The sequence below is a fragment of the Panthera leo genome, chromosome A2 (genome assembly GCF_018350215.1).
Source record: "Panthera leo isolate Ple1 chromosome A2, P.leo_Ple1_pat1.1, whole genome shotgun sequence".
NCBI classification, from domain to species: Eukaryota; Metazoa; Chordata; class Mammalia; order Carnivora; family Felidae; genus Panthera; species Panthera leo.
The window spans coordinates 133,729,888-133,755,986 of NC_056680.1; the positions used below are offsets into that span (position 1 = coordinate 133,729,888).

Genomic DNA, 26,099 nt, shown 5'->3' on the forward strand with positions numbered 1-26,099 from the left:
CCGTGCAGGGAGGCAGTTTGATAATCTTGTAAACATATGAAAAATAAATCACACCCTTTCCTTACCATTATCATGATGGCCAGTATAGTTTCTTGGAAGGTGTTATTTACTTCTTTATAAAAATCATTAAGTTTCAATATTTTTACTCATATCTTCCTCCAGTCTTTCTTTGCCCAGACAACAGTGACTAGCTCTATGAAGTCTTGGCTTATAGCAGTTTGTACACTGCTGGACAGAATCAAAAGATTGAATTTATAGCATTACCCTGATCTGAAGCAGCATATATCATCTCTACAATGTACTCCAATTTCTTTATACAAAGATGATGAATATTTGTAATAAGCCAGCCAAAGCAGCAATAACAGTTTGCATACGTAGTGTTTGAGGAATTATTTAGCAGGAAAAGAAACCAACCAGAAGCCAGGAAATGAACTGCGCTTTTCTCTTTTTTTCTAAAAAACCTATGCCGTTGATACTAAATGGCCTTTTATTCTATACGTGCGACAAGAGGTAGCAGGCATCTGTCAGCCTGATGCAGAGGAAGCTGATGGGACAGTTTGCCTTACATGAACACAAGACTTTCCCATTTTCCTGTGACCTCATCCATACCTTCCTCTGTCACACATTCCAGGTTTTAGTCCTTAGAGTGCTCCCTCTTCCTAACAGTAGCTTCACTATCAGCAACCCTGTTTTACATCAGAGTAATATTTAGTTCTATTACTGGCCTATAAATTCCAGAAGTTGCACCAGTTTTAGAGTATGCGGTCTCACCAATTACGTTCTATTTCTATTCATTATAAAATTAGAATTTTTAATTTTTATTAGTAAAGGTGCTAAACTGGCAATTATTTCTCTTAGGAAGTAGTAACCATTAATGATTCTATAAATATTAACTATTATTTATTTATACATTTTTCCCAGTAGAATTTGAGCCCTCAAGAGCATAGGTTTTATTTTATTCATCTTCACTTTACGAGAGGGTAAGCTAATGCCTGACACTCACACACTAGGAACTCAGGGAATCTTGGCTGGGTGGATGAATTAATTAATTAGGGCCTTCCACAGCTATCAGACGTTTGGCACCTCTGGGGAAAATTACTGCCACTGGATGAAAGGCTACCATTGGAAAGTGATGTGGCTAAACCCAGAGAGAACTAGATGAAATGACTCAGAGTGAATTTGCTTCATTTGGGCAGTTGCCTTTCAGTTTCTGCCAACCTGGATTACGTATTAACCAGTGACTAATGGGGGAAATCTTTATTCTATAATGCTAATCTTATTCCTAATGGTAACATTTTTATTTCAGTTTAGCTTACTGGAATATAGGGAACTGATTTTGTTGCATTTCTTCATGTGATAAAACTTTCTTTTCATATTTAAAAGATAGTATTTGATCCTTAAAAACAATAAATTTCTTTTATGAGGTAGATGTTACTCCTCTGTTCAGTGGTTCCACTGTAGTTGAATATTTTGCTTTATTAGCTTTTAATAAGAGTTATAGAACCTAGCTTTTTTTTTTTTTACTATGTATTAAATAATCATATAGTTTGTATCTTAGAGTGAAGTACATCATATATACATGTTTTAACAGACACATGTAGTGGTACTATTAATTAAAAGTGTAAGAAACAATGCACTTTTTTGCCATGTGGAAAAAAGAAGGAAATGAAGATCACAAAGGGCTTCGCAAGTGATGCTGCATAGTTACAAGTAATACAACACTAACCAAATTCCCTCTTTCATGTAGGACATTTTGGGTGTGTGTACCATGGGACTTTATTGGACAGCGATGACAAGAAGATTCACTGTGCTGTGAAATCCTTGAATAGTAAGTGATACTTTAACAGCGGAGTCACCTCCATGGTTTGCTAACTATTAAATAGTTCATAATAAAATGTTGATTTCGACCTTCTCTTGTGGAAAAATCAGCCCCTGCTGGAATTAGGGATCTAATCCTGAAAATTTGTTTGGTCTAAATTCTTTTTGAAATATTTCCTCAGAAATTATTTCTCAGAGCCCTCATACATAAGAGTATAGGAGCAGTGAGGTTCTTGGATTAACTGAGTGTCATTTAGCTATGTTTGCCTTATAATATTTGTTTTATGGAAACTATTGGAAGCATGTTGGCACATACAGTAATAATGACTCATTTTACCCAGAAGAATTATTATAATTATTTTTTAACCACAACTTTCATTAAAAAGATTTAAAAATGAAATAAGACCAACAGGAGAAAAATATGCTGGCAGAAAATTGTAAGTGTGGCAATATCTCATTTATCTGCATGAGGTATTCTACAAAAATAAACTTCCTAAACAAGTGATACTTACCCCCTTTTAAATGCTAGAATTTAAAAAAAAAATTTAGAGGTTATTGAGAAAATGTTTTTAAGTGGAATGTATACTCTGTTCAAGAAACAAAGAAGCTTCTAGACATTAAGATTATTGATGACCTGGAGACGCAAGGAAGGCATAAATTACTCTCTTGTACAACCCAATGTACCCCTCATACTAAGAGTTTTCCTGGCTTCACCTTTGCCGAGAGGTTTCACATGTCAAGTCAGTGTGCTTGCCTTTTTGACCTATATTTCTAAATTTCTAAATTAAAGGGACAGTTTATATGAAACCTAACTACAAACTGTAATGGATTAAGTATGATTGTCAATAATATCTGCCTCACAAGACAGCACACTGCTCATTGTACTCAGAACATTCCTAACAGCAAGAAATCCTTCTCTGTCTCTGGTGTTCATTAATCTCTATTCTATCCACATGGACTCATCTCAGAATGCATTACATTGTAAAAGAATATCATCACTGACACAGATACTAGTCAGATTAATAAATCAAAGGTCATTAACCTTTCATCAGTGCCAAGTAGTGTCGGACCCTCAGGATCTCTCTCTGGAAATGAATAGAAACTGTTACACCAGAAAAAGTCTACTTAGAAACCATATGACAACGATTGGTCTTCAAACCCTCCTAGTCCAGGGATCAGAAAACTCTGGCCCCGTGACTATTTTTATAGATAATTGTCTGTGGCTGTTTTTGCACTACAATGGCAGAGTTGAGTATTTGTAGCAGAGACCATATGGCCCACAAAGCGAAAAAATATTTACTATCTGGCCCTTTAGAGTAGTTTGCCAACCTCAGCCCTAGACAGTCACTACAGAAATAGATTGGTCTGCTTCCCTTTCCTTTTTCTGTATGAGACAAACTGATTGGTAGAGTTTGGGGGTGACTTGAAGGCCCACTGCAGGGTGACATCATTTATTCAAACGTATTATTAAAAAACAGTCTGAGGATGAGGTGTCAGGACAGGATTCAGCCCTGTGGTTTTACATTCCATAACTCTCCCTATCTGAACTTGACCGAGTATTTATTGGTCCATAATGAAGTTAATGTCTCCACTGCTGGATTTCTCAGGAATCACTGACATAGGTGAAGTTTCCCAGTTTCTGACTGAGGGAATCATCATGAAAGATTTTAGTCATCCAAATGTTCTCTCACTCTTGGGAATCTGCCTTCGAAGTGAGGGGTCTCCACTGGTGGTCCTACCATATATGAAACATGGAGATCTTCGAAATTTCATCAGAAATGAGACTCATGTAAGTATATTACCAAGGTTATTAACTGGTAAACTAGCTATAAGCCAACGAGTTTTTCAAAATGTTGCTGTTTTTAAAATTTTTTAAAGCTTTCAAAGAAGCACATGTAAAATGTTTGCACCATTCAGCTATATAGAGGCTAATTCAATTCACTTGTACCTCAAAATCCCCTATCCTGATGGGAAGATAGTGGTACCTAGAAGGATTTCCCAGGGGCAATGATTCTTACCTGTCCTGCAAGCTGCCTTGATCTACCATCCCTCTGATAGGCACAATTAATCATTTTTGAGTGCCTACTAATTGCCAAAAACAGAAAGCACAAGAGACATAGAGGCAGAATGAGCCTCAGCCCACATGGGATTTTAACCCTAGAAGGAAAAACACAGAAGAACTAATTACAAATGAATCCCTTAGTATTCTTCAACCTTCACCCACTGTCCTAATTCAGGACCTTTGTATTTGCTGTTCAATCTGCCTGGAACACTTTCCCCAAGATAGCCACATATGTCACTTCTCATCAGCTTCAGCTTTTTGCCCTAATGTCATCTTCAAAATGAGGCTTTCCTGGCCTAAGTAATTGCCCCACCTCACCCCCATGCCTCCTGTCTGTTGTCTCCTATCCGCTGCTTTATTTTTCTCCATCATACTTACCATCATCTGATACAGTAGGCCTAAGCAGTGTGCTACTGTGGCCATGAGCCATATGTAAAATGTGGCTAGTCTGAATTGAGACGTACTGTTAGTGTAAGTGTGCTGTAAATCCCAGGTTTTGAATATTTAGTATAAAAACAGGTAAAATATCTCATAATTGTTTATATCGATTACACGTTGAAATGATATTTCTTGAGTTGAGAAATATATTATGAAAACCAATTTTACCTGTTTCTTTCTACTTTTTTAATGTGACTATTAGAACATGATTATATGTATGGTTTGCATTGTATTTCTATTGAACAGTGCTATACTGAACAATAACCAAATACATAATAGCTATATAATACATGTATATATGGATGTGCACACACACACCATTAGAATGCAAGCTCATGACAGTAGGGATTTCTGTGTATTTTGTTTATTGCTTTAGACTTAGCTCCTAAAGTGTGTTCAGCCCATAGGCCTTCAGTCATATTTGCTGGATGAATGAGCTCAGGATTACAAAAGAGGTTCTTAGGTTCTTGCAAGTGACAGTTTTCTTAGTGACATTTATGCCTAAAGGGTGAGCAAGTAAGTGGTCAGGCCAGGGAGGGAAGTGGAAGGAGTCCTCGGAACTGAAGGCACAGGTGATCTCAGGCTTCTTCTTGGCTCCTACATCCAGGCCTCTGGGAGTAAATGGAGTAACTTTACTCTTGATCAAAAACAAGACACATGGGGTCAGGTTCTCAAAAGAAATAAGCTCTAGGATAGGAAAGAAATATTTTGTGTTCAACCAAAAGAATGAAATACTCCCTAGCTGTGAATTTTTGCAGATAAGGTGAATTTACCTTACAAAGTGAAAGCTACCCCGACAGATCCCACTTTTCTAATTTAACTTGTCATTGTCCTGGTGAGTTCATCTGAATGGACATGCTGCCTTCTCTAGAATAGTATTCCCCCAGCATTCAAGCATGGTAGAGATTTCCTATTATCCAGTACCAGGGCCTGTTTTTATGGTCCCGGGATACTATATTACAACCACTAACAAGATACATTCTAAAAAGAAGCCTAAAACACAAGAAACTGGCCTCTCCACATGTTGTGTGCATTAAGGGGGCTGCAGCCCTCCTTGCAGGGCCCCTAGTAGCTGCCTCTTGAGCCCACAACCCCCACAGTGGCTGCTGAAGAAGAGATACCCTGTTCCTGAAGGCCAAGTACCAGCAGGGCTACCAGCCACAATGTTATCTGTGCGATTTCAGATATGTTTTTTGTGTTTTTTTTAAGTTTATTTATTTTGAGGGTAGGAGGCAGAGAGAAGGAGAATCCCAAGAAGGGATTGTCAGCGCAGAGCCTGATGCGGGGCTCAAACTCACAAACCGTGAGATCATGACCTAAGACAAAACCAAGATCTGGACACTTAACTGACTGAGCCACCCAGGCGCCCCTCAGATATAGTTTTTATAGTTAGTTACTAAAGGAATTCTTCTGTCCACCCAATTTTGTGGATGAAATTTCTGGAAATGAGATTTCCTGTTTTCTGTGTGGATCCAAGCCATTATAGTTGCAGGTTGTTACTTTCATACCAGTTGGAGGGCTTCTAATGTGATTGATATCACTACAGTGTGGGCTTTGGAGCCTAACAGATTAGGTTAAAATCCTAACTGTACCACTTACCATCTGAGTGGCTTTGGGTGATTTATTTCTCTCTGAACTGCTGATATTAACCATGTATTGCTTTATTTTTTTTATGTTTCAACGTTTTATTCAAATTCTAGTTAACATATAGTATAATATTCGTTTCAGGTGTAGGATTTAGTGATTCTTCAGTTACATACAACACCCAATGCTCATTGCAACATGTACCCTCCTTAATGCCCATCACCCGTTGAACCCATCCTCCCTCCCACTTCCCCTCCAGCAACTCTCAGTTTGTTCTCTAGTTGAGTCTCTTCAGTTTGCCTCCCGTTTTTTTCTCTCCATGTTCATCTGTTTTGTTTCGTAAATTCCACTCGTGATTGAAATCAGATGGCATTTGTCTTTTTCTAACTGACTTGTTTAACTTAACATAACATACTCTAGCTCCACCTACGTTGTTGCAAATGGCAAGATTTCATTCTCTTTAATAGCTGAGTTATATTTTATTGTACATATATACCATGTCTTCTTTATTCATTCGTCAGTATTGGACACTTGGGCTCTTTCCGTAATTCGGTTATTTTTGATAATGATGCTATAAACATCAGGATGCATTTGCCCCTTCAAATCAGTATTTTTGTATCCTTCGGGTAAATAACCTAGTAGTATAATTGCTGGGTAGTAAAATAGTTCTATTTTTAGCTCTTTGAGGAACCTCCATACCATTTGCCAGAGTGGCTGCTCTGTTTTGCATTCCTGCCAAATGTAAGAGGGTTCCCCTTTCTGTGCATCCTCACCAACATCTGTTGTTTCCTGTGTTATTAATTTTAGCCATTTTGACAGGTGTAAGGAGGTATTTCATTGTAGTTTTGATTTGTATTTCCCTGATGATGAGTGATATTGAGCATTTCTTCACGTGTTGGTTGGCCATCTGGATGTCTTCTTTGGAGAAGTGTCTATTCATGTCTTTTGCCCATTTCTTCACTGGATTATTTGTTTTTTGGGTGTTGAATTTAAGTTCTTTATAGATTTTGGATACTAACTCTTTATCTGATATGTCATTTGCAAGTATCTTTTCCCATTCCATTGGTTGCCTTTTAATTTTGTTGGTTGTTCCCTTCACTGTGCAGAAGGTTTTTATCTTGATGAAGTCCCAATTGTTCATTTTTGCATTTGTTTCCCTTGCCTTCAGAGATGTATCTAGTAAGAAGTTACAATGGCTGATGTCAAAGAGGTTGCTGCCTATGTTCTCTTCTATGATTTTGATGGTTTCCTGCCTCACATTTAGATCTTTCATCCATTTTGAATTTATTTTTATGTATGGTGTGAGAAAGTGGTCCATTTTCTTTCTTTTGCATGTTGCTGTCCAGTTTTCCCAACACCATTTGTTAAAGAGATTGTCTTTTTTCCATTGGATATTCTTTCCTACTTTGTGGAATATTAGTTGACTATTTGTGGGTCCATTTCTGAGTTTTCTATTCTGTATTAATATATGTGTCTGGTTTTGTGCCAATACCGTAATATCTTGATGATTATAGCTTTATAATATACCCTGAAGTCCAGTATTTCTTTTCTTTTTCAAGATTGCTTTGGCTATTTGGAGTCCTCTGGGGTTCAATACAAATGTTAGATTAACTGTGTATTTATGATGCTCTGACTTCTAGTGCCTTGCTGACCTTGGAGTGATGGCCCTTTCCAGGACTAGCCCCAAGATAGTAAATGGCTCATCTTCAAAGAGCAGGCCTTTTATAAGCAAACCAACCAATCCAAAGCCCATACCCCAATCACCTCCTTTAAAGAATTCTCACACTCTGGGACACTATCCACCTGCTGTAATCACTTCAGGGCCAGGTACCAGGCAACTGAAGACAGCCCCTACACTTCAGAACCTGCTGAAATTATTCAAACTAGCCCAATCCTAAATCCGCTTACCCTGCGTCACCCATTCTTTCCCATGGGAACCACAAAACAAGCTCTTGCCCATGTTTTCCCATTGCTCCCTCTGCCTCCTAGACCAACCCCATTGCTTCCCTTTGTGGCCTCGCTTGGCATGGTGTGCCCCCTCCTCTTGGGAATTGTGAGTAACAAGCTATCTTTTCGGTGGCAGTGGTCTTCCTTCTTTTAGCCCCACCATACCAGAATAATTTTAAAACACTTCCATTTCCTCATCTGGAAAATGGAACCTGCCTTATAGAAGTGTATAAGCATTAGCCAAAACTCACATAAGCATCTAGCCTGGTGCTTTTCAAATAATAGATACCTAATACATGATTGCTGTTATTAACAAGGCACGAGTTATTGCTTGAAACAAGATATTTCTTATAAACATTTCAGAATTCACAGATCAGTAGATGCTTAGCTTACGCGTTTTTAATTCTCTTTGATTGCAGAACCCAACTGTAAAAGATCTTATTGGCTTTGGTCTTCAAGTAGCCAAAGGCATGAAATATCTTGCAAGCAAAAAGTTTGTACACAGAGACTTGGCTGCTAGAAACTGTATGTAAGTATAAGAATCTCTGTGCCCACAGTCCAAATTAAGTGACAAGGAGGAATCTGTTTCCCACTGTTGAAGGCTAGTGAGGATGTTTTCTCTTCTTATGCAAAAGTCCTTTATTTCCGTTACAGTTTTAAATCGATATGTAAGCACTGGGATGTAGGCGGGGCTTTCAGGCTTTATCTAATGGAGAATTTAAAAGGAATTCTCCAGAGGGGGTCTTAAACAGCTGTTGTGTGCTTTTGCTTTTCTTTTCCCTTCCCACCAGTAGCCCCCAATGTTGTGGTTTCACACTGCATTAGTGTTTGGAAGGGAGAATTTGATCTTCAGCATTTTACAGTGAAAAGGAGAGGGCTGGTAACACAAATACCAACATATTGCAACTTCCCAAGACTGGATTTGAAGTCAGTCTGCAGAAGCCCTACCAAAAATGGTATTGGGGAATGAATATACAAAGAGCTTTATTTGTGTCTGGGTGCCTGGGCTGTATAATTCAACAGTCAACAGTTTGTAATGGATTCAGTTCTTCCCTCACATAACACTGATTCATGACTTATGGTATGTGTGAATGAGAGAGCTGTGCTATTAATTTCCTACCTTGGTTTTGGTCAATGTAACAACATAAAAGCCAGCTTAAACAAAGGATACATAGCCTCAGAGAGCGGAAATTGATTTTTGTTGAACCTTGCTGTTTTTGTTAGATGCTTTACTGTGTCCTACTTCTCTATTACCTCAGAGGTGGGATACATGAATTTTATGTAATAACCTAGCCCATTTGAGAAAGAAAAGGTAAAATAACAGTCCTCTATCATAATCCCTCATAAAACTGAGTATTACTAATAAATTGACAAGTGAAGATACACAATTGCTTGGGATAGTCAGTTGGCATATTTGATTTAGTAACAAAGGAAACCTAGGAGGGGGGTCCAACTTTACTGTTAAGGCAAAAGGGATTTTCTTATGCCACACGTAGATCTCTTTCCTTGGCCTGTTGAATTTGTAATGTAAATGTCAAGCATTTTTATTCAAGAATTCCATTGTAATTTAGCGTTAGTAGAGACCAGATGAAGCCCACCCTGCAGAAGTTATGGATTTCAAATATCAAGTCCTTGTTTTGACCTATAGATATTCAGCATCACTGTAAATTATTGTATTTCGGCCACCAGTAATGATTTTTGTCCTTTCTATAGGCTGGATGAAAAATTCACTGTCAAGGTTGCTGATTTTGGTCTGGCCAGAGACATGTATGATAAAGAGTACTACAGTGTACACAACAAAACGGGCGCCAAGCTGCCAGTGAAGTGGATGGCTCTAGAAAGTCTACAAACTCAGAAGTTTACCACCAAGTCAGATGTGGTAATGTACTCATCATCCCTGACCATCTCCTCTTTTCCTTTCATATCCAACATTTTTAATGGTTTTATGGCTATTTAATTTTTTCAAAAAAGGACACCTTCAACACCCTAATTTCAGTTTCTTCAGAGCTTGATTGTTAAACCAGATAGCCATCATATGTTCTCACAAATTTATTCATTTATCAAAAACATTTGCCTAGTAGGGTACAACGCCAGGTCCTTAGGGAGCCCAGAGCTGAATCAGAACTAAACCCTGTCCTCCAGGAACAGAGAAGGCATAACTGTCACTAGCTGTTACACAAAGTAGACTGGGATTAGTCTGGCCACTCATAGCTCCGGGACAGCTGCATTCCACCTGGAGAAATCTGAAAGCTATCACTGAGGCAGAACTGGCAGTAAGGGCATTATTCCTGCACCCAGCTAGAAATGTGCCCTTCTTGGCCACCTGGCTGGCTCAGTTGGTAGAACATGAGACTTAATCTCAGTGTCAGGTCTTGAGTTCAAACCCCACATTGGGCGGGGAGCCTACTTTAAAAAAAAAAAAGTCTAGAAACATGCCCTTTTGTATCTACCACGGTCATCCTCTCATAGAACAGCTTCAAAAAGCATACACCTGAGTGCTGAGGGTGGGAGAGACACCTGGGCAGCCACATTTTCCTCACTTACCTACCACCTGGTGGAGGAGGTGGTGCTTTTGTACAGGCCTTAAAGGAAGATAGAATGGGCCATGAAATAAATACCAATCCAGGTAAGCAAAGGGGCAGGAAAGTATATACATCTTTAAAGTTCTAAGGAAACAGTAAGGAGTGGGTGATTTGGCCAAAATGGAAGGCACAGAGGGAAGTTCTGAGGATAGATTGCGAAAAATATATTCATACTAGATCATAGAGGTTCTTGGAAAGCAAACTAGGGAGTCTGGAATTTATTCTCTGGCCATGTGGAACCTTAAAGTGTAATCAGAAACACTACAGCCTTTCTTTATTCTGTAAGATGTTCTGAGAGGAGTAGATGCAGGAAGATGAAGTGAGAGGTATAACTTGAAATAATACAGAAATTTTGGAACAGAAAAGCGAGAGCAGAAAAGGCATCTGAGAGGTAATAACAATATTAAGTAAGAAATTGATAAAAGTCAAAGATGAATAAAGTTATATGCTAGTACAGTAACATATGTGAAGCAACAGAGTAAAAACTTGTTGGAGAGGAAAAATACCAGTTAAGGCTTAAACATACTGAGTTTGATGTGGGAGTAAGACATCCAGGCAGAAGGGGAGGGTAGGTGATGGGCATTGAAGAGGGCATCTTTTGGGATGAGCCCTGGGTGTTGTATGGAAACTAATTTGACAATAAATTTCATATTATAATAATAAAAAAAAAAAAAAAGACATCCAGGCAGAAAGGTCCATCAGGCAATTGGAAATGTGGATCTACAGCTTGTACAACCTCATTAGTTATCTTATTCAACTTGGGCCACCATAGCAAAATACCATAGACTGGGTGGCATAAACAATAGGCATTTATTTCTCCCAGTTCTAGAGGCTGGAAGTGTGAGATCAGGGTGCCAGTGTGGTCAGGTTCCTGACTTGCACATAGCTACCTTCTCACTGTGTCATTGTGTGGGAGACAGAGCCAGAATAAGCTCCCTGGTGTCTCCTCCCATAAGGTCACTAATCCCATCATGAGGGCCCCACCTCCTAATACCATCACACTGGGAGTTAGAGTTTCAACATTTGAGTGGGGGTAGGGGGTCCACAGTTCAGTCCATAGCAGAAGTCAAGGCTGGAAATAAGCCTTTTAGAGTACAAAAACAATTACTCCGGAGAAACTACACATAGGAAATGAGGGGGAAAAGCAGAGAGGTAGGAGACCCAAGAGAGAAGAGGCCAGAGGAAGAGAAAGTTTCAAAAAGAAATAGGATACGGTCAGCAGGGTCCACTGCTACTCAGTGCACAAAAATGGTCTTGAAAACCGAGTAACTTGAATGATTCGGAGGTCTCAAGCGGCTGTTGAATGGAACAGAGTATACTTACTCTATCTGCACGTAGTAAGTCAGGAGGACTGTGATGCATAGAGGTAGAGAAAGATTAATTTTCAGTCCTTGGAGATAACAACTGAAAAGAGAAAAAATGTAAACTGGTGATATCAGTAAATGAGGTAGGCAAAAAAATAAAATTAATGGAGGGCATAGACTTCAAAAGAAAAAGGGTTGGCAACTATTGAAAGATGACAGGGGACAGGGATCTGAGTGTGGCATTGGGAAGCAACAAGTCATCTACCCTCCCCCCTGTGAGTCAACAGATTTCAAAGACATTGTGGTCTTCAAGTGAAAGCAGTTTCAGTTCCTGAGGAAGTGGGGGAGACATTAAAGACTAAGTTGAGAGTGACTGGGAGTTTGTTTTCAGTAAATGTGTTACAGGGCATGGTGGAGGGATGGGACTTTGGGGTGGATAAGATTAATAAGAGGACGTGATAGTATATGCTAAAGTGTAATGCCTGAGATTATGATGCTGAAAGATTCTGAAAAAGATGAAAGAAGTGAGTGCTAAAGAGGTAGGCTGGAAACATGTTAGTGATGGTGGCAGGTGAAGGCATAAGGTAGGAAGAATTAACCTGTCCTCAAAGAGTATACATTTCATCCAGACTTAACTGTTAGTCTGCCATTAAGAACCAGACCAACTCATATAGCTCAATAAGACAACTCAGTTTTTAAAACAGGCAAAAGATTTGAATAGACCATCTACCAAAGAGATATATGAATAGCTAGTTCATAAGCACACGGAAACATATGCCTACACAAATACTTGTACATGAATGTTCACAATAGTATTTATTCACAATAGGAAAAAACCAGGAGCAATCCTAATGTCCATCAACTGGTAAAGGGTAAGCAAAACATGGTATTTCTATACAATGGAATAATACCATTCAGCACTATGCTAATCCATGCTATAACGTGGATAAACCTCAAAAATATGTCCAGTGAAAGAAGGCCGACTCCAAAGGTGATATGTTGAACGATTCAATTTATATGAAATTTTTAGAAAGAGGCAAAACTAAAGAGAAAAAAAAAACAGATCAGTGGTTGCCTGGGACTGAGGGTGGGAGCAAAGATTAACTACAAACAGGCATGGGCAACTTTCTAGGGTGTTGGAATTGATCTAAAAACTGAATTGTGGAGATAAGTACACTATCAAAATATTTACTAAACATCATGGGCTTTCCACTTAAAACTGGCAAAGTTTATGATATATGTTATACCTAGTGAAGTTTTTAAAACAAAACAAAAAGAACCTGATGAAATTTTGAATGTTCAAGGCAAGAATTGTGATTCTGAGCTTTTAGACAACCACACACACATTACTAACCCACACGCACGCACACACACAGCACAGAGGCCACCATTTATCACATAGCAACTGTCACTCAGGTTCTTGACTATAGATTTATATAGGCTTCTGTATATGAAGTGCTATCTCTCTCCTTCTCATTGGAAGATACTGTATTGTACTACATAAGGGTGAGCCTGAGTAATCCAAATGCAGTGCTGCTTTGACAAATGGTTATTGATTACCTGGATAAATTTGCATTAACTTTAATTTGCAAGACAGCACAATCTTTTGAATGTTGACATGGAACATTTCCAAAAGTATGTGATAAGCTTTTATGTAGAGACCTACAAGCAAAACCTTGCGAGCTAGTAGAAATGTCCACTTTCTCACAAATGACCAGATGGAGTTCAGCTAAAATCTGAATTCTCTTGAAGCCCATTCAAACAAAATAGAAGTGTCACTATATTTGTGACTTCTCATACCCAGTATTGTACAGTGTGCCACACTTAGCACAGGTGCTTCCATTAAAGTCAGTATTGACTTCTCAGTTGTTCAACCAGCTAACTTTTTCACCCTACTTGAGAACTTAACATTGTCCACCACTCCTTTCTTCTCAAAATTTCCTCCTCCTTTGGTTTTTGGGACACTGCATCATCTGGTTCCTCTTGCTTCTTTGTTATGTTTGCTTTAGCCTTAACAGCTCTCTTCCTTCTCTCACATCCCACATGCAACTGTCACTCAGGATTTTGGGGGAAGAGGGGTCTTTAGGTGCCAGCCTCCCTCAATAATTTCAACCATTCCCATCAACAGTTACCTTTGAACCTCTCTTCCTGGATGTTTTCATCAGCATCACAAAGTCACCATGTTCAAAGTCCAGTTCTTTCCTGCCAACTGTCAATTCCTCTCTTCTTTATTTCTGTTAATGGTATCACCATTATGCAATATATCAACTCTTTACCCTTTTTAATGTACAGTTCTTCAAGTTTTGAAGGATGCATACAGTTGTATGACCATCACTATTGCAACTAGGATATAGAGCAGTTCCATCATCCAGGAAAATGTCCCTGTGCCTCTTTGTAATCAAACCCTACCCTATCCCAAGGACCTGGAAAGCACTGGTCTGTTTTCTGTCTCTACAGTTTTACCTTTTCTAGAATGTCGTATAAATGGAATCATATAGTAAATCATACAATAAATAGCCTTTGAGCCTGTCTCGTTTCACTTAGCGTAACACATTTGAGAGTTACCCATGTAGTATGTAGCAATGTATCTAGATGGTTTCCCTTTTTTTTAATTGTGGTTTAAAAAAAAAAAAACCATAAGAGAAAAATGACCATCTCAACTATTTTAAGTGTATGGTACAGTAGTGGTTAACTAACTACATACACATTGTTGTGCAATCAATCTGTAGAACTTCTTCTTCTTGCAAAACTGAAACTCTATATCCATTGAATAACTCCCCATTTCCCCCTCCCACAGCCTTTCCAGAAACCACCATTTTACTATCTGTTTCTAAGAACTCAACTACCTGACTACTTTAGCTACCTCATATAAGTGGAGTCATGTAGTATTTGTCTTTTATGACTAACTTATTTCACTTAGCATAATGTCCTCAAGATCCATTGATATTGTAGCATACGATAGGATTTTTTTAAGGCTAAATAATATTCCATTATATGTATATACCACATTTTCTTTATTCATCTGTTGATGGGCATTCTTAGGTTGCTTCCATCTCTTGACTATTGTGAATAATGTTGCTGTGAACATGAGTGTGGAAGTATCTCCAGATACTGATTTCATTTCCTTTGAATATATACCCAGAAGTGGGATTGCTGGATCTTATGGTAGTTCTATGTTTAATTTTTTGAGGAAACCATACTTTTTTTTATAGCAGAGTAATTCATTCCTTTCTATTTCTGAGTGGAATTCCATTGTACGGATGTTCCACATTTTGTTTATCCATTCACCAATTTGGAGGACATTTAGATTCTTTCCAGTTTTAGGCAATTGATTACACATAGCTGCAACTACTAAACATTTGTTTAATTGTTTTGTGTATAAAGGTTTATATTTATTTTGAATTAATATCTAGAAGTAGGATTACTGGGTTGTAAAACAAGTATATATTTGACTTTATGAGAAACTACCAACTGTTTTCCACAGTTCATGTATCATTTCATGTTCCTAGCAGTAATATGTAAGAGTTCTGGTTGTTCAGCATCCTCACCTGCACTTGGCATTGTCAGTTTGGGATTTTTAGCCATTCTCATAGTCTGTAGTGGTGTGTCATTTCCTTTTCCATTGTATTTCCCAGATGACTAATGATGATAAGCATCTTTTCATGTGCTTATTTGCCATCCTTCTATCTCCTTTGTGAAGTATGTGCTCAAATCCTTTGCCCATTTTCTTTTAAGTTTTAGAGTTTTGGGTTTTTTAATTGGTTAGTTTATTTATTATTGAGTTGGTAAGAGTTCTTTATATATTCTGGATTACAGGTACATGTTATCAGACACAAGTTTTTGTGAATATATTTTTCTAGTCTGTGGCTTGCCTTTTCATTTGTTTACTGGTATCTTTCAAAGAGCAGAAGTTTTACATTTTATTGAAAATTTTACTCATTTACCAGTTTATAGAATTTTATGAATATATCCACTTTTTAATCAGTTGTGGTTTTTTTGCAAATTGTGGTGTATCTCTATTTACCCACTCCTGAATGCCCAGGCTGTCTCCATTCCTTGCTTGCCTTAGTGTCACTTTCTATCACTTTTTATGGCTCTAATAGTCTTTCATGTCTACTAATTGCTTTGATCTTCACCTTTGAAAAGTGAGGCAGAGATTCTTCAGAGGACCTCCCTGCTGGTGCTCAGATAATCAGGCTACGTGCTCACAGTAACTGAAAGAATGGCAGAGCTCTCCTGTCTTGAAACTAAAACTAACTTCTTTCCATCATTCCTAATGCACGGGCATCATGCACCTATCTCTCCTTCTCTTTTTCTCCCTCCTCTTCTCGCTTTCTCTTTCTTTCTCTCTCTTCCTCCCACTCCTACCATCTCCCCCAGCCTCCCTCTTCTAGTTCTGCCTCATTCTCCTTCAAGATCCCTTTCCCCACCATCCTGTCAGTTCCAAACTGTTCCTGGGGGTTTGAAATGCAGGTGGTACTATGGTTTTCCCAGAAGCTGCCTCCCCCTGACCTCTCCTGTCCAGTGAGTCTTCCAACCCTCCTCTGATACCCAGTCATTGCCCAAGTCCTATAATTCCTCAGAAATGTACCCAACTGTGCCCCCTTTTTTTGTGAATTTGCCTTCAGACAAACCTATAGCCTAGGCTATGGGTTAGGAGACCTGATTACAGACAAGTAATCAGCCTCTCAAAACTTTGGCTTCCTCACCTTTTGTAGATACTTTAGTATCTACAAAGCCAGTTACATCACAGGGTTGTTTAAAGGATTAAATAAAATAATCTTTTTTAAAAAGGGCTTGAACCTGTTCCGTGCTTACTATATGGCATCTACTCTTTCCCACCACCTTAATTTGGGAGTTCAGTCTCATCGGGTTCTGGGTTGCCAAGATGTAGCAGCACCCCCACCAGACATTCTGTTCAGAAACCCCCCTATCTGGTCTCCTTATGTGAACCAGCTCCTCCTATTTGTCTAAAGCATAGTGTTTACAGATGCAGCATGCTGGAGCTCAGCTGCATGTCCTGTCCCTTTCAGCGTAACCCACTTTCAGCACTCAAAAACCCCCACAACATGGTCTCATTTTTACCCTATCTATCCCTTGTCTCCCTCATCTACTCCATACATCAAGCAGAGTGACCTATTGTCCTTATGTAGTTCAGAAAAACACACAAGTACTGTCACCTCTGGGCCCATTGCCTCCATCCAGAACACTCCTCCGCCCTCACCTTCTGTGCACCTGGAACACAAATGCTCCCGTTCTTCAAGACCTGCTTTACTGTCGCTTTCTCCCTGAAGCCTTTCTCAGTACCCTACTGTTATCTCATTGACTTTTCACAGCATTTGTACATCTTTCCTATTTTTGTTCTATATTAGTTTTTCTGCCTTACTCTCCTGTGTGACAGTCAGTTGTGTCATAACTCTTAACCCCGTTAAATCAGCCGTAGGCCCATCCACTAACTTGGAAAGTAACCTACTTGTACACCAAGGGTCAGTAGATACTTGTTAAATTGATTTAAACTTTAATGCATATTTTGGAACTTAAAGGTTAACACAGTGAAGTTGTCAGAAGTGACTCATAAGTGACTCAGGCTTTGGATACTTCGATTTTGAAAGGCTGGACAGGACAGCAAAGTTATCTAGTTGCCACCTGGGAAAGACTGTGTCCTCTATTTGGATCGAGGCAGTCAATGTCCTTAAAGGGCTCCTGCACTTGGGCACATGCTTCACTCTGCTTTACTCTCCTCACTGAATGTTACAAGCTACGCTGCTTCTCAGTGTTAAGTTTTCCCACTCTACCTATCAGGTCTGGATTCCCCTTTCCCTCCAAGCCTCCTTGTTCCCAGAGCCTCATTTCTCCCCCCCACATACTTTTTAGTCTGTCAGTGACCTAGATGTGTTTCTAAGGAAGCGCTGATTTCCTGGGTCCTTGGCCAGGGGTGAACCGCACATGCCCAATTACTCTCTTTGTGTCATTCTCACCTTGGCACACATCCAGGGGGAGATGATATGTATGACCTAGTATATTCTGAGTAGAGTGCTTTAAATCAAGAAATTGCATATTTAGTGCAGTTTAGTAGACCAACCAAGACCCAAGAGTCAAGAATTCTTAAATGTTTATCCCAGTGTGAATTCACATTTATTGGGGGAATTTCTAGCAAGTCACTTAACCTCTCTGTGTCCCTACAATATTCCTGCAAAGTACTGATACAGCTGTTTTATATCAATCTTGTACTTTAACGTTTTTAAATTACATTTATTTTATTGAAATTAGTTTTCAACAGAGAACCTTCTTGCCTAGCAGTTTTATCACTTCTGATTTTTAATATGGACTTGTACTTACACTGCCTTAGATTTTGCCTTTTAACATTAATGTTTAGATGTGGTTACATTTCTTTTTTGTTTCTTTGGGGTATTTTTTGTTTGTTAAAAGTTATGTTTCTTAAAAAGTATTTACGTTCATTCAGAAATCAAAAAAATTTAAACTTTGGAAAGTTTCCTCTATCTTCTTCTTTTATGAATAATATAAAATTATAGTGAAACTATTGGAAAACAGGATGAAACATGTGAATGCTTTGACCAGTGCTTTGACCCTGTAAGAGAAAACCTGAAAATCATACTGTACTAACTATAGATGAAATCTTAATCCTCATGTGGACTTCAGATATTCTTTTTAAAAACTTTATACTTATTTGTAATCTAAACCTTATCCAATTCTGGTATAAAGAAATCATAAAATGTGTATTACCTTTAAGGAAGTTTTTGCCCCAAAGAGCAATAGTCTTGAATATACTAAGCCAAATTTAGTTATCAAGACCTTCTGGTCACCTTTCATGTTCGTGCGGTCACAGTTCTCACCTGGATTATCCCTTCCATTGTTTGACTAGTGGTCCTTTGGTGTACTCCTCTGGGAACTGATGACAAGAGGGGCTCCACCTTATCCTGATGTCAACACCTTCGATATAACAGTTTACTTATTGCAAGGCAGAAGACTCTTACAGCCCGAATACTGCCCAGATCCCTTGTAAGTAGGACTTTCAACAGAATCTTCTGTCATTCCTGTATTCTTTACTTTTACAGAAATGCATGCCTTCATGATGTCTCTCATAGCATTTCTTCCTATTTGAAACAGATATGAAGTGATGCTAAAATGCTGGCACCCTAAAGCCGAACTGCGCCCATCTTTTTCTGAACTGGTCTCCAGGATATCAGCGATATTCTCTACTTTCATTGGGGAGCACTATGTCCATGTGAACGCTACTTATGTGAATGTCAAATGTGTTGCTCCATACCCTTCTCTGTTGTCATCACAAGATAACATTGATGGCGAGGGGGACACATGATGGATGGATACCTCACCAGCCTCCTTCTGAGAAACATCATAGAACTTTCCAAACAGCAGTCTACATTTTGTTCAATGTTGTTGTTTTGGTTTTTTTTTTTTTTTTTTTCACTGCCTGGCCATTGAAAGGCCACCAGATATTTTTTGCTTTTGCCAAGATTGCACTATTATAGGACCTTATATTGCTATTTAAAATGAATGGATTCTAAGGAATTTCTTAGCTGACAGAGCACCAGAGCCAGAAGCTCTGTCCCGCAGGCCAGTGACCAACAGCAACCCTACAGCTGTGATGATGCTCCTGTGCATGGAGGCCAAAGCCTGAATTCTAGGTTGAAGTTTTTAAAAATCAGGATCCTACATGATTTCATATGAGGAATGGAAGCAATGAATTTTGAGGGCTTCTTGATCACATAAAATTCAGAAGAAGTGATAAAGTTCAGGACAGACATGGCCCCAGTACCAAGACACTCATTTAGAATTAAAGTGTTTCAAAGAACTTTCATGTGTTGGATGGTCACTAACATGTTTTATTACTGATGTTGCCTTTTGCCCATTCGGCAAACATTCCCTTTTAAATTTTTGTATACATTCCTTTTAATGGGGAAATATCCATAGGCAACACAGTCAACATTTCAAAATGGCAGGACACAAATGTGTTTATAAATTAATAGGGATATTTACATATTGTACATAGATGACATTAAGAAGGTCCTCATAAAATAGCTTAGTCATAATGAAATATTTAGTTGTCATTTAAAAATCAACTGAGAATGATACTGTTCTTATGATTGTAGACATATAGATGGTTTGTCTGTATTTTTTTTACAACGACTCTGAAAATAAAACAAGTGATTTGTGGTAAGTGTTTTTAAAGGTGTAACTCAGCATGTTTTTAAAGCAGAATACATCTGACTAAAAGGTTCATCAGTTCCAATCATGGCTCATGTAGGGCAAAGAAAGGATCGATGGACTAGAAATATTAGCCTCTTTCTTAGGTGGCAGCTTCCCACCCCACAATCGGAGGCAATAAAACTTTCTGGGAGTCCAGTTTTTCATTAGCACATGCTTTGTGTAAAGCAAAACATATTTTACAGGGGAAAAAAAGCAATTGAAAGTTCTGGCCATTTCACCTGGATGAATAGTTATTCTGGGCAGGACGTTTGTAATGTTTTGTTCTGTGGGATTTTGTGCTTACTACTGTATAGTGCATGTGGCACAGGATACTCTGTTTTTGTCAATGTAAACATTTAAAGTATTATATTTTTATAAAAATGTTTATTTTTAATGATATAAGAAAACTTTTGTCAGCCCACAAAAATACTGCACTGTGAACATTTCAGAAAAGGTATGTCAGACTTGGATTAGTAACAGCATAGTTCTCAATGGCTGTAAATAATGATAAGGAAATGTACTGATTGCCAGTACACCCCACCCTCATTACATCACCAGGACTTGAAGCCAAGGGTTAACACAGAAAGCTGTAAAGAGGGTGTGTTACACCGAAGCCCAATAGTGGAGCTGGGCTGACGATTACAACTTAAACTCTCTGACCATGGTGGAATTTACCAGAAGACACAAGGAATTGTACTGTAGAGATATACTCCAATTTAAACTTTGTTTCAGAAGTGTAAAAGAGTGATACCAATGCACAAATACTGCAAATGGTGGGTAACAAAAGAAAAACTCTGCAGAAATAAATATCTCTACTAATATCAAGAGGATGAATGCATCAGAACAGAAAGAGCTTGTGGAAGCAACCCATCAACAAGACCACACACCTGTATATATGCTTGAGAAAGCTGCAATGTGAAAATCATGTTTGCTATTTATAAAAATGTCCTTAGATTAATGTGTCTGGACAGACTGTGAGAGTAAGTGATTCTTCTAAGAATTAGATACTGTCACTGCCTATACCTGCAGTTGAACTGAATGGTACTTTGTATGTTAATAGCTGTTGTTTTGATAAATCATACAATTAAAATAATGTATCATCTTGTTCTTGAGAGTTGGTTATTGCTAGCCATACTTGATCACCTATCCACTTACATAATGAGAGGAAGCCTAAGATTGATTTCACCTGGCTGCATCAAGATCATCCATATATGAGAACCTTAGTTAATTCCTGGGCAGCTAAAAGAATTTGTATCCTTGAATCTCAGGAAGTCTCTGTCTTTCTGAGAGTGGTTTGCCCTGAGTTGCCAAATTACCTGCATTTCTCTGTCTTTCAACTGCTAAGAGCACCTGTCTCCTCCTTTTAGCATGATGTTCTTCCCTAGCAAGGTGCATCCTTGGACCAGAAGCTATGACAATAAAGCTGAAAACCCACAGTTGGCAGAGAGATAGATACCTATTTGAGTGTTGGAGGAGAGAGGCCTTCTTATCCCCTTCAAAGTACCCTTTCCGTCTACACTTGTTCCCACCATTCAGGAGCCCCCAGTTACTAGAGAACATAACCTTCATGTTATCTCCATGAATATTCTTGTAATGCAAGTAATTGAAAAAAAATTTTTTTAATGTTTATTTATTTTTGAGAGAGAGAGAGAGAGAGAGAGAGCGAGCGTGAGTGGGGGAGGGGCAGAGAGGGAGGGAGACAAAGAATCTGAAGCAGACTCCAGGCTCTGAGCTGTTAGCACAGAGCCCGATGTAGGGCTCAAAGCCACAAACCACAAGGTCATGATCTGAGCCAGTTGGACATTTAACTGACTGAGCCACCCAGGTGCCTCTGTAATGCAAGGGGATTCAATGGTGATATTTCCATCATCTAAAAAAAATCATGTGGCACTTTGGAGCAATATGATTTTTAAGAAGACCCAAAATCAAACTGGTACCTATAAAATACAGTGGGGGCTGATTCTTTATGAGAGAGAATTCATTCCTTGTACACAAACTCCCTCCCAGCCAAGAAATGCTTTTCTATAAGAAATTCAATTGAAAGAAAGAAAGAAAGAAAGAAAGAAAGAAAGAAAGAAAGAAAGAAAGAAAGAAAGAAAAGTTCAATCAGATTCCATGCCCTTGAAGGACAAGAACCTGTCATCTTTATATCCCTAGTGTCTGGCACTTAGGAGATTCTAAAATAATTGCTGATCTGAAACCAAATTTTCTTATCCTTAATCACTTTAAAGCACCACAGACAAAGTTATTACCTATGTAGCTTCCATTATATTTGGTGAGCAATGGCATGGGGAGGGGAGGACCTTTCTGGGGAGAGAAGATAAAAGGATCTTCTTTTACAAACTTTTACTTGGTGCTCTGAATTTTTAATTACTGGATTTTTCACTTCACAATGTAAGCATCAATTGTATTTTTGTTCTTTCTGACCTACATAGCAGATTGCAGATTCCTGCATTGTACAGGAATATACAACCTGTAAAAAGCACATCAAATGTTTGCAGACATCTCACATTATTAATCTACCCAATTGGGTTGAGGAAACAAGTTAGCATTATATATAAGAAATTGATAAGTATTTCATTTAATTCAACTATTTATTGAGCAGCTACAAATGTCAAGCACATGTGCTAGGTAATGGAGATTTAAGAATACAGCCCCTGCCACCCCAAGGAATTTAACAGAAGAGACAGACAAAATTACACAACTAGTGCATATTATAGCTATGCATTTCTTAGATCTATAAAATATCTTGAAGAAGCATCAGAGTTTATAACTTGAAGTTTGTAACTTTTGATCCCCCTCACCCATTTCTTCAATCCTATCCCCCACTTCTGGCTACCATGAATCTGTTCTCTGTTTCTATGAGCTTGGTTTTGATATTCTTTTGTTTTTGTGGGGTTTTTTGTTTTTACAAATTGCACATATAAGTGAGATCATATGGTATTTGTCTATCTCTATCTGATTTAACTTCACTTAGCATAATACCCTCGAGGTCCATCCATGTTGTGGCAAATGGCAAGATTTGCTTTTTAGTGGCTGCATAATATTCTACTGTATATCTATATCACATTTTCTTTATCCATTCATCCATCAGTGGCACTTAGGTTGTTTCCATATCTTGGCTTTTGTGGATAACACTGCACAGAACATGCATATATCTTTTTGAGTTGCTGGGTTTTTTCCCTCTTTGGATAAATACCTAGAAGTGAAGTTACTAAATCAAATGGTAGTTCTATTTTTAATTTTTTGAAGAACCTCCATACAATTTCCCAATTGACATTCCCACCCAACCGTTCACGAGGGTTCCCTTTTCTCCACATCCTTATCAACACTTGTTATTTTTTGTCTTTTTGATAGTAGCCATTCTAACATGTGTAAGGTGATATGTCATTGTGGCTTTTATCATCATTGTGTTTCCCTGATGATTAATGATGTTGAACATCTTTTCATGTGTCTGTTGGCCATCTATGTATCTTCTTTGGAAAAATGTCTATTCAGATCCTCTGCCCATTTGTTAATTTTGTTTTCTGTTGAATGGTTGATTTCTTTATATATTTTGGGTATTAACCCCCCTTACCAGTAAATGATTGGCAAATAGTTTCTCCCATTCCATAGCTTGCCTGTTTGTTTTGTTGATGGTTTCCTGTGCTGTGCAGAAGCTTTTTGGTTTGGTGTAGTCCCACATATTTGTTTTTGCTTTTGTTGCCTTTGCTTTTGGCACCAAACTTAAAAACTCATCGCCAAGGCCTGTGTCAGAGAGTTTCCTGCCTGTGTTTTGTTTCAGGGGTTTTATGGCCTCAGATCTTATGTTCAAGTCCTTAATTCATTTTGAGCTAATTTTTGTGTATGGTGTAAGATAGTAGGCAGTTTCCTTCTATGTGGCTGTTCAGTTTTCTCACCACCATGTATTGAAAAAACTGTCCTTTCCCCATTGTATATTCTTGGCTCCTATGTTGTAAATTAATTAACCGTATATGCATGGGTTTATTTCTGGGCCCTCTATTCTGTTCCATTGATTGGTGTGTCTATTTTTATCCAACACCATACTGTTTTGATTACTATAGCTTTGTAATATGGTACAAGATCACAATTTAAACATTCCAAAGTGAAGCCTCCTGGGCAAATAGATCAAATTCTGACCTATTTTGGGCAAACTACTGAACGTCTCTCAAATAGGCTAATCCTACTTACTTCACAAAGTCATTTGAAGACTAAAAAATAGTATGGAAAGGTACCTGGTACACCATAGTTGCTCATAAATTGTGATATTATTATTACCTTCAATCTTGGACAGTAAGAGCCCAGGTAACCTGTGGTTGATTAAAAAGGAAAATTAAGCCTGAGAGGGACCTTGTAGATGTTTAAATCCAAATCCTTACTCCCTCCTTCATCTGATACCTGCTTTATACATTAGAAGCAGAGTTGTGATTTCACCTTTTCCTTCAGTATTAATGTGGGAGTGTGTGTGGACGGTGGGGAGGGGGAGCACATAAGGGTAACAAGACAGTGACAAAATGGCGGCACCTTCCCTCTCAGTGCCAGACACCTGAAGAATACCTCCACCCCTTCTTCTTTCCTTAAACTCCCTACTATTTCTTTAATTACCTCTCTAATGACTAATTTCCTTTTTTCTTGTTTGGTCTTGAGACCTAGAATATACATGAGACATGAAAAAAAAAATCTGTCTAAATTCCAGGAAAATTGCACGAAGGCACAATAACAGGAGTCACAATTCTCAGTATTCATGTCTAGAAATTATTACTGTTCTTTGTTTCACTCGAATGGATGGTTAATGATTATTCAGATTCAGGAAAAAGTGGGCTTAATACAGTATTGTTTTAGTTATATGATATATGTTTGGAAGATAAGGAATACTTCATTAATATTATAATCCATCTGGATGACTAGACAGGTAACTACACAATTTAGACAATTTCAGGAGACAGGTATGCAGACATTATGCCCCAAAGTAAGAAATACTTATTGCTTTTAATTCCATAAAATGTTTTTCCTTTTCATACTTGACATTTTTCTTCAAGACAATCTCAATTCCCTATCTATCAAAAATTGGAAATAAGTTCAGTCATAAACCAGTGAAATATTTCAGTGGTGAATTTAAGGTAATAAAACAGAGGCCTGCCCAAACTGTCCTTTGTTATAAATTACACCCAGAGGTCTAGATTACGTCAGCCTAAGGTATTGATCACAATGCTGAGAGGTTTATAACTACTATTGACTTAGCATGCGACCCAGGAGCAGAAATCTAGGAAAATTGCAAAAGCATATCTACAGTAATGAAAAGCCCATCATTAATAGAACTTACTATCCTGTCATCTAACTAGTACTGTGTTGGCTTTAAGACAAATATTTAACAAATGCTGGAAACAGGATTCTGTCTTCTCCCTTTTCTCCATTGCTGGCTTCTGAGGTATTCTGATAAATGTGTTTCCCTTCATACCAACAAAAAGTATGGGTTAAAAAAAAAAAAACTGAAATGAATTAATTAGCCCCCCATAAAACTAGCATCCAAACATTCAAACAGCTCCTAATCCTTTAGTATTATTTTTTTCTTTTTTTTACTGAAGAACTAATTCCCCAGATAGACTAATTTAGAATAGGACTTATGTCCTATTATCCTGGGCAGTGAAACCCTACCTGGTTAAGCATTCTGAAAACTAGTTAGTGTTAAAGAAGCAATTCTGGAATGAAAATGGATGTATATTGGATGCATAAACAGAATTTTTAATTTAAGTAAACTAGTCCTAATTGGATATTATTTTGAAGCTCTAGATCCAGACTACAATGATAATTAATTTTTATCCTTGAAAACAAGTCCTTTGTTTTTATGCATTCACTTTTTCACTGTCACATGCGTGCATTCTTTTCACCACATGAGTTCCAGGCTGGCAAAAACATCCACTAATCCTTAGACTTCTGGGTTGGAACGACAAAAATGCATAAAATCTTACCAGGCCAAAAGAGATCAACTTTAAAAATCTTTGGCATCCAAACATGTCAGAACTGTTTTTCACTGACTCCCCAAGCCATTTGTATTCCCCATTATGGTCCATGGGATCTATAATATCAGTTCCTACTTTTATTGGGCAGCCTGGAATTTTTAAGAACCATATTTCA

At 38.2% G+C, this 26,099-nt stretch overlaps 1 protein-coding gene across 1 annotated transcript in view; it reads left to right on the forward strand.

Annotated features, from left to right (window-relative positions):
* Positions 1 to 21,071, forward strand: part of MET (MET proto-oncogene, receptor tyrosine kinase) — a 112,105-nt gene extending 91,034 nt beyond the window's left edge. The window contains exons 16-21 of the mRNA XM_042922737.1: positions 1,748 to 1,828; positions 3,426 to 3,607; positions 8,269 to 8,378; positions 9,563 to 9,728; positions 18,619 to 18,755; positions 18,864 to 21,071. Coding sequence (XP_042778671.1) covers positions 1,748 to 1,828; positions 3,426 to 3,607; positions 8,269 to 8,378; positions 9,563 to 9,728; positions 18,619 to 18,755; positions 18,864 to 19,074 — 887 coding nt within the window. The 3' untranslated portion in view covers positions 19,075 to 21,071. The remainder of the gene's footprint in view (positions 1 to 1,747; positions 1,829 to 3,425; positions 3,608 to 8,268; positions 8,379 to 9,562; positions 9,729 to 18,618; positions 18,756 to 18,863) is intronic.
* The last annotated feature ends 5,028 nt before the right edge of the window (positions 21,072 to 26,099 follow it).